This window comes from Haliaeetus leucocephalus, unplaced genomic scaffold (assembly GCF_000737465.1).
Source record: "Haliaeetus leucocephalus isolate CR32 unplaced genomic scaffold, Haliaeetus_leucocephalus-4.0 Scaffold218, whole genome shotgun sequence".
NCBI classification, from domain to species: domain Eukaryota; kingdom Metazoa; phylum Chordata; class Aves; order Accipitriformes; family Accipitridae; genus Haliaeetus; species Haliaeetus leucocephalus.
In genome coordinates, this window is record NW_010972654.1 from 808,258 (window position 1) to 816,254 (window position 7,997).

The window sequence follows — 7,997 nt, forward strand, 5'->3', positions numbered from 1 at the left end:
AAGACTTGTGCTCCAGACCCTTCACCAGCTTCGTTGCTCTTCTTTGGACACGCTCCAGCACCTCCATGTCTGTCCTGTAGCGAGACCGCTCAGCTCCCAGCTAAGAGCCTTTGTGCTGGCAAGAGAACCAGCAGTTTGCTTTTACCCGCTTCCCCACGCTCCTGTTCCTGCAGGCCAGCACAGAGTTAGCCCGCCTTCAGCTGCTGCAGATGGTTGCAGTTTCGACAGCGAAACTTTCCCAGCACGGTTAATGCCGCGCAGTCCTGCCCGTCTCCGGCAGCACCAGCGCGCCCGAGCCCGTATTCAGGCAGGAGAGCGTTGCCTTTAAGTCGGGGTTGGCCCTCGTTAGATCTGGGCCCCAGCAGACCCCAGCGCGGGGAGGGGGCTGAATTTGCAGCTGTTTGTTTGGAAATACAGGTGACCATAAAACCCGCACCTGCGTCCAGTAAACTCCTTTTATTTGCCACCTGTTTGTCAGTTACTTAGGCTTGTAAATGGAACTTTAGATTTCTTCCAGCACCTCTGTAGCAACTGGCCAGCTGGGACCTCAAATAAAAAGGACTTCAAAAGGCGCCTGCTTGGACAGCGGGAGGCTGGGCATCTCTCCATGGCACCGGCAAAGCCTCTTGCAGCCGGTGAACACCCCCGTTATCAGAACAGAAAGGGGCTGAACCCCCCGCGCCGTGCTCTTTGGGCACTGTGCCCTTTGAAATCTTCCCCGGTATCGCCCTGCGTCCTACCGGGTGCGTTTTGTTGTAAGCACCATGTGGCCAATCTTTGCCGTGAGCCAATCTTTCCTTCTCCCCAGATTAGTAGTAAAACCACTGGAGAGGCTCTTTGTGGACGGTAGACGTCATATATCTCGATTTTAATACGACTTCTGACATAAGCCAACCAGGGAAATGTGGTTTAGATGCATTTTCTATACAGTAGGTCTAAAGCTGCTGGAAAGCCATAATTAGAGAGTAATTATCAATGGTTTGCTGTCAGAGTGGAAGGCAGCGCTGCACGGGTTCAAGGGGGATTGTCCTGAGCCTGGCGTTACTCAGTATTAACGACCTGGCTGATGGACCAGAGAGCGTGCGTCGTCCGTAGGTTTTAACGAGCAAAGCTGGGGAGGGCTGCAAGTCCCCTGGAATTCAAAGCGATCCTGACGAGTTGGAGAAAAGATCTGAAAAAACAGGGCGAAACGCAAAGCCCGAGTCCGAAGCAGGGAGTAGTCATGGGGGCAGGCGCAGGACGGGCATCACAGCCCTGCTGGCTGGGTGATGGTGCCGGCGGAGCATCGGCGATGCCACGAGGAGGGAGGATGCCGTGGTGTCACACCCACCCGAGATGCTCCTGCTGCAAACCCCTGAAGGGCTGCTGGAGAGGTCGGGGTCTGGGGTCTGCGGGTCCCCATATCGATGTGCTCTCTCCTCTTCTCCTCCAGCTGCGCCTGATCGACTGGGGGCTGGCGGAATTCTACCACCCCGGCCAGGAGTACAACGTGCGGGTGGCTTCGCGGTACTTCAAGGGACCGGAGCTCTTGGTAGATTACCAGGTACGTCCTGGCGGGGTCCAGCCCCTCGTGCCGACAGCGGAGCCTGGCTGTGGAAGACGCAGGCTGGTGTCCTGCGGCTGCGGTGTCCCGCTGCCGTGCAGCCCTGGGTTTTCCTGTGCCCAGGCACATGCCCGGTGGGTTACAACCTGCAGCTGCACGTGAGCGGGAGAGGGGACAGCCCAGATACAACTCGACGCTGGCTGGGAAAGGCTCTTGAGCGATCAGTGTAAACTGCCTGGGGTGAATCCGTGCCAAGGCGTGCAGTTAACTGGGGGAGGTGAGAATAAAAGAGAGTATTTGCCATCCTCCGAATGGCCCTTGAGGTGGCTGCTCTTGGCTGGTTGGCGTCCAGCTTTTCTGCCCACGACCGATGAGGCCACGTGCAGTTCAGGGTCTGAACCTGAAGCCTGTGTTGGAGACGGTCCTGGGCAAGGCAGAGCGTGGAGCTGCTGGATGCGGCACCAGACACCCACCCTCTGCTCTCTGCCGTCCTCTCGGGGGGGGTCTCAGTGTGTGTTCCCCCTCCTGGGCTGTCCTGGCAGCCTGGTGGCTCTGGAGCTTCGCTGACCTCCCCTCTCTCTCCTCTCGGCTTTTCCAGATGTACGACTACAGCTTAGACATGTGGAGTTTAGGCTGCATGCTGGCCAGCATGATCTTCCGGAAAGAGCCTTTCTTCCACGGTCACGACAACTACGATCAAGTGAGCCCCAGGGCAGCACGCTGCCCGCTCCCCCCGTCACCCCTTCCTCCCGCAGACCCTCCCGGTGAGCTGGGCGAGCCCCGGAGCATGCCGTGAAGCAAACCGGCGGCACCGAACCAGCGCGGTGGCTTCCCGACGCTGGCACACGCGTGCTACCTCTGTGTGCTGCCCCGTCTCCCCATGTCCCCCCCCACGCCGGGGTCTCGGTGCTCCCTGCTTCTATCCCTCCTCTTTCTGTCTGGGGGAGGAGTGGGTGAGCTGGCAGCTAAATCTGGGGGTGGCTGGGCAGGGGAGCAAAGCACTGGTTGTACTGGGAGGTGATAACAGGAGCTGTCTGCCTGACCCACGCGCTGTGGGTGTAGCCGGGGCGCAGCTCGGGAGCTGCAGGAGCAGCGCGCTCCATTTCGGTTACTCCAAAGGACGGTGCTGCCGCGGTGGGGTTCATGGGACGCGGCTTCAGAGCTGGCTGCTGCTTTCCAGTCGTATGGCTCCCGTAAACTCAGCCAGCGAACGCAGGCGTGCCCGGCGGGCTCCTAACCCCACCGCAGCCCAGAGCAGGGCCTGCAGGAACCTGCATTTGTGGGATCCTGGCTTCCCCGCTGCACCCACCCTCGGGGCGAGGAGGGGAAATCTGGGAATGCCGACCTTGGAGTGCACTGCGGGCACCTCTTTGCCCTTCCCTGCCAAGAGCGGGACCAGGGCACGCTTCCACATGGCTTCCAGCTGCCCCAGGGAAGGGCTGCGAGGCCTTGCCTTCACTTTCCACCCCGGAGAGGAATGGGAACGCGTCCTTCCCCAGCTATGAAGCTGAGCTGAGCTGTGGCCTCGCTGGGGGAGTGAGGGACACTGGAGTGGGGGGGCCGGGACCCACGGGGCTGCGGCTGGGCTGGCAGGAGCCCCGTCTCTGCCGTCGCCCTCAGCGTTGCTGCTTCACCCTTTCTGCCAGCTCGTGCGCATCGCGAAAGTGCTGGGGACGGAGGACCTGTACGACTACATCGACAAGTACAACATCGAGCTCGATCCCCGCTTCAACGACATCCTCGGCAGGTGGGTGTGCGGCCAAATCCTCCCTCGCCACGGTCGGGGCTTGGGGGCGAGAGAAACGGTCCGGCAGTGCCGGGATTCCCGCTGACTTGTGCTGTTCTCCGGGGAAGGTTGTGGGAGAGGGCAGCGTGGGAGGTGAGGTCGCCAGGCCATCGGCAGGGTGTGGGGCTGATGCAGCTCTCTCCTCCTCCTCCTCCTCGCAGACACTCGCGGAAGCGGTGGGAGCGCTTCGTCCACAGCGAGAACCAGCACCTCGTGAGCACAGAGGCGCTCGATTTCTTGGACAAGCTGCTGCGCTACGACCACCAGACACGACTCACTGCCCGGGACGCCATGGAGCACCCGTACTTCTGTACGTCTGCTGGCGTCGCTGCCTGCCCCAGCTCCTCGGGGCTGCCCACCGTTCCCTCCCTTCTAGCTCCTCTATCCCCCTGCAGGGCTGCTGCCCCATCGTCGGGGGGGGCTGGGCAGCGAGGCACCAGCGCTCCCCTCGGGTGTGCGGGGAGCCCTCGCTGACACCCGTCGCCTTCCCTTCCGCCCCGCAGATCCCATAGCGAAAGACCCAGCCAGGATCGGCACCTCGGCTGGACTCTCGGCCAGTAACACGCCTGTCAGCTCCTCCAGTATGTTGGCAGGTGAGCGCTGGGGCTCTGGCTGGGGACCCCCTCGGCCCCCCCACCCAGAGCCGAGCGTCGTCGCCAGCTCTGGGCTCTCCCCCCAACCCGCTCCTTCTCTCTCCGGCGCAGGTATTACCTCGATGTCCGCGTCCCAGCCCATCGGCAGCCTGGCTGCGTCGCCCGTCATCTCCTCTCCCAATGCTTTGGGCTCGCCGGTCCCCGCCGCAGCTGGCGTGCAACCCTGAACTCACCTCTCAACCGCCGGCTTTCCGCAGCGCCGAGGCCGGTGCCGTGCCTGCCTTCTGCCCTCCTGCCTGACCCGCCAGAGCCATGGGCTCCAGCCGGCAGCCCCTGCCCAGAGGCAGAAACAGGGTGGGAGGACGCTCTGGAATTTTATTTTTATTTCTGTCGAGTATGGAAAAAAAGAAAAGAAAAGAAAAAAAAAAAGAGCAAAAATGTAGGTTCTGTTTTGGTTTTTTTTTTGGTTTTTTTTGGGTTTTTTTTTTCTCTGTGCAGTAACAATATCACACTTTCTGGCGATGGACCAAGGCTGATCTCTGTTGCGTCTCTGTCGGGGTATGGAGTTAGCTGCATTCTTCTCATGAGGATCATGGTTAGTGATGCAACTACAGTGTAGAAATCTAAAAATGGATAATAAAATTTATTTTCTATGTCCCTAACAAACAGGTCAGCGGGACCAGCGGCTTCTTCTTGGGTGCTGGCAGCAGGCAGGGATGCCCTGCCTGGGGGGGGGTTACAGCACGGACATGGCTTGGCACAAACGTGTCCCCAGGGTGGGGGGGGGCCAGCGGCTTGTGGGCTCTGTAGCCCTTGGGGGTCCTGGTCTGCCCCCAGGCTGGGGGGGCTTCAGCCTCAGGTCAGGGCAAGCCCCGGTATCCGTCCAGGCTGGGGGATGGATGGATGGGGAGCAGCCCTGTGGAGAAGGACTGGGGGACACTGGTGGGTGACAAACAGGACATGAGCCGGCAATGTGCACTCGCAGCCCAGAAAGCCAAGTGTATCCCGGGCTGCATCCAGAGCAGCGCGGCCAGCAGGTCGAGGGAGGGGATTCTGCCCCTCGGCTCCGCTCTGGTGAGACCCCCCTGGAGCACTGCGTCCAGCTCTGGGGTCCCCAGCACAGAAAGGACATGTCCTGCTGGAGTGGGTGCAGAGGAGGGACATGAAGATGATCCAAGGGCTGGAGCACCTCTCCTATGGAGACAGGCTGAGAGAGTTGGGGTTCTTCAGCCTGGAGGAGAGAACGCTGCGAGGAGACCTTATTGTGGCCTTTCTATACTTAGTAATAGGGGAACTTTTACTTACTTATAAGAAAGATGTAGAGACTTTTTAGCAGGACCTGTAGCAATAGGATGAGTCATGGTTTTAACTAAAAGAGGGGAGATTCAGACTAGATGTAAGAAATTTTTTTTTACAACGAGGGTGGTGAGGCACTGGCCCAGGCTGCCCAGAGAGGTGGTCGATGCCCCATCCCTGGAAACATTCCAGGTCAGGTTGGACGGGGCTCTGAGCAACCTGGTCTAGTTGAAGATGTCCCTGCCCACGGCAGAACTAGATGATGACTTCTTTTGAAGGTCCCTTCCAACCCAAACCATTCTCTGACTCGCCACAGGGTGAATCTCGGGTCCCTCTGGGCTCGGAGCGCTTCAAAGGGGCTGTTTTTGTTTGTGCACAGGGGGGGGTCCTGCCACAGCATGTGGCCCCTCACTCGCCCTGTCCCCCCCAGCCCAAGGGAGACTGGGGACCCTTTTAGGGCAAGAGGTTGAACCTCATCCAGTCCATCCCAGCTGCTTCCCCACCCCAAACTGGAAGACCACCACCCCAGCTGGAACCAAAACTGCTCCCTGGCCAACCAATAAGTAGCCCTTGGTGGGGAGGGACAACAGGAGGGTCACTGCCTGCGGTACAGGCAGGGGCAGAGGGGAGCGAGGAACAGGGCTGAGGCCAGGCTTGGAAAGAAAAGAAAAAAAAGAAAAAAAAAAAAAGACACTTTTAATTACTCAGTATTTGAGAGAGAGAGATACAATCTGGAAGGGTTAAAAAGTGGCTGAGTGAGACCAGAGCAAGGCTGGGAGGCAGCAGCAGGGCCACAGGCAACCACAGGCAGCTGCCTGCGTGGGCAGCCCACCAGGGACGGAGGAAGCGGGGCCCGGGGCTCATAGCCAGCACAGCCACCGCGGGCAAGGGGGGGGTCGTGCCGGGGCCACCCCCCAGGCTCTGGGGATGACAGAGCCAGGGTGGGACACCCCCCCACTAAACCCGGTGAGCGGGACAGGGATGGATAGGACAGTCCCAGTCCCTTAAAGTGCCTTTCACGAGCAGGCAGCCGCTTCAAACTGGGGGGGGGGGGGCCGACAGGGGCGGACAGGGTCCGCTGTTGCCTCCCTCCTGCCCAGTCCCCCTGTTGTCCCCCCAGGGCCGAGCGGTGCGGGGGGGGGGGGGGTCCATGTGTGTCCCCCCCCTCCATGCCCCAGGAGCTATTGCATTGATCCAACATTCGATTCACAAGGACGGTGGCACCGGCACAGTCTGAGGGGGTCCGTGCGCCCCAGCGGGGGTTCACCGGGGAGGGACGGGCTGTCGGACCACCGCCTCACTGGTTGCCTTCATAGTTGAGCACGTAGTAGTCGTGCACGTACATCAGGACGGCGATGGGCTGGCCGATGATCAGGGATATCCAGACGGCCGCGTTCCCGTAGTTACCCCTGAGGAATTTGGAGACGAACCAGGCCAGCGGGATCTGGAAGGGATGGAGTGTGGGGGGGTGGAGCAGCATCAGCCCCATGGCAAAGCGGGGCTCAACCTCGGGGGGCTGCAGGACCCCCCCAAACCCCTGTCCCCCTTCCCAGGGGACCCAGCACGGAGTCAGGGCTCTCCCTTACCTGAGCTGCCATCCCCATGAACGCCCAAGGCCGCAACATCTTCAGGGGGACGCTCAACAAGTACTGCGGGGACACAGCGTCAGCGCCGGCCCTGGGCTGGGAGCAATCGGAGCTCCGGGCAGGGACTTGGGGGGGGTTAGAGGGGGGGGCAGCAGCCAGGCAGCCCCCCCCAGGAGCTGGGAGGGAGCACTGACCTCGTGGAAGAAGGCAGACGCCAGGAAAACGGCCGTCTGGGCTGCCCACTTGCTGGCCCCCCGCTTTAGCATGGGCTTGTAGAAGTGCCTGAGAAGCAGCCCCCCCATTAGCACAGAGTCCTGGGAGTGTCACAGCCCCCCAGAGCGAGGGGACACACACACAGGACAGCCCCCTCCTGCGACCCCCCCCCCCGTACCTGAGACACCACTTGTGGACAGGGATGTTCCAGTTCTGCCAGAAATAGGTCACTGACTCCGAATTCCTGAGGAAGAGGGCGGTGAGCCGCAACCGGGAGCTGCCGCGTCCCCGTCCCTGCTCAGGGACAGGAGGGGACTCCCCCCCCTTTGCCCCCCACTCACCACCAGTCCCTGTAAAATTCCCGGTCCCCGAACTGCATCACTTCGGCCACCACGTTCAGGCAGGAGTGGAAGAACCAGTAGAAAAAGATGAGCCAGATGAGGTGGTTGGGGACCTGGGGGGGGAGGCAGAAGCCATGAGGAATAAAGGGGGGGGGCTGGCTGGGTGTGTGTCCCCCCCACGGGCAGGGGGACCAGCAGTGGGGGCAGCAGGGGTACTCACGGCCAGCTTCAGGAGCCGCTCGATGATCCGGGAATAATCCATGTCCTGCAAGGCATCGGCTCGCGTCACCCCTGTCCCACGGTCACCCGGGAAGAGGGCAGGCAGGGACTGGGCTGTCCCGGGGGGGGGCTCGAAATGCGGGAGGGAGGGCAGCTTGGCCGGATCCTGGCGCTGGCTCTGGGGGCCGGACAGCTTCTGGCCCACTGAGGCCAGGCGGGGGGGAGCTTCTGACACCCCTCCCAAAAAAACACCTGCCCGGGGCCCCCATCACTCACCCGAAACGGCTTCATGGAGTTCTGGATCGTGGGCACCATCCACTGGAACAGAAAACGCCGCTGGAGCCCGGGCTTGGCACAGGGAGGGGGGGACCCCAACACGCCCCCCCCCCATGCTGGCAGAGCCCCCGGGTACCCGGGGAC

At 61.4% G+C, this 7,997-nt stretch overlaps 2 protein-coding genes across 3 annotated transcripts in view; one reads left to right on the forward strand and one right to left on the reverse strand.

Annotated features, from left to right (window-relative positions):
• The window catches only part of LOC104831313 (casein kinase II subunit alpha-like), a 13,820-nt gene extending 9,544 nt beyond the window's left edge, over nt 1-4,276 (forward strand). For both annotated transcript variants that reach the window (XM_010566811.1, XM_010566812.1), the window contains 6 exons: nt 1,433-1,543; nt 2,142-2,243; nt 3,190-3,290; nt 3,491-3,639; nt 3,833-3,922; nt 4,034-4,276. In XM_010566811.1, coding sequence (XP_010565113.1) covers nt 1,433-1,543; nt 2,142-2,243; nt 3,190-3,290; nt 3,491-3,639; nt 3,833-3,922; nt 4,034-4,149 — 669 coding nt within the window. In that variant the 3' untranslated portion in view covers nt 4,150-4,276. The remainder of the gene's footprint in view (nt 1-1,432; nt 1,544-2,141; nt 2,244-3,189; nt 3,291-3,490; nt 3,640-3,832; nt 3,923-4,033) is intronic.
• Nucleotides 4,277-6,371: 2,095 nt separating this feature from the next.
• The window catches only part of DGAT1 (diacylglycerol O-acyltransferase 1), a 10,298-nt gene continuing 8,672 nt past the window's right edge, over nt 6,372-7,997 (reverse strand). The window contains exons 3-9 of the mRNA XM_010566824.1: nt 7,854-7,925; nt 7,579-7,623; nt 7,359-7,471; nt 7,196-7,261; nt 6,999-7,086; nt 6,805-6,867; nt 6,372-6,662 (exon numbers count right to left, since the gene is read on the reverse strand). Of these exons, the coding sequence (XP_010565126.1) occupies nt 6,516-6,662; nt 6,805-6,867; nt 6,999-7,086; nt 7,196-7,261; nt 7,359-7,471; nt 7,579-7,623; nt 7,854-7,925 (594 nt within the window). The 3' untranslated portion in view covers nt 6,372-6,515. The remainder of the gene's footprint in view (nt 6,663-6,804; nt 6,868-6,998; nt 7,087-7,195; nt 7,262-7,358; nt 7,472-7,578; nt 7,624-7,853; nt 7,926-7,997) is intronic.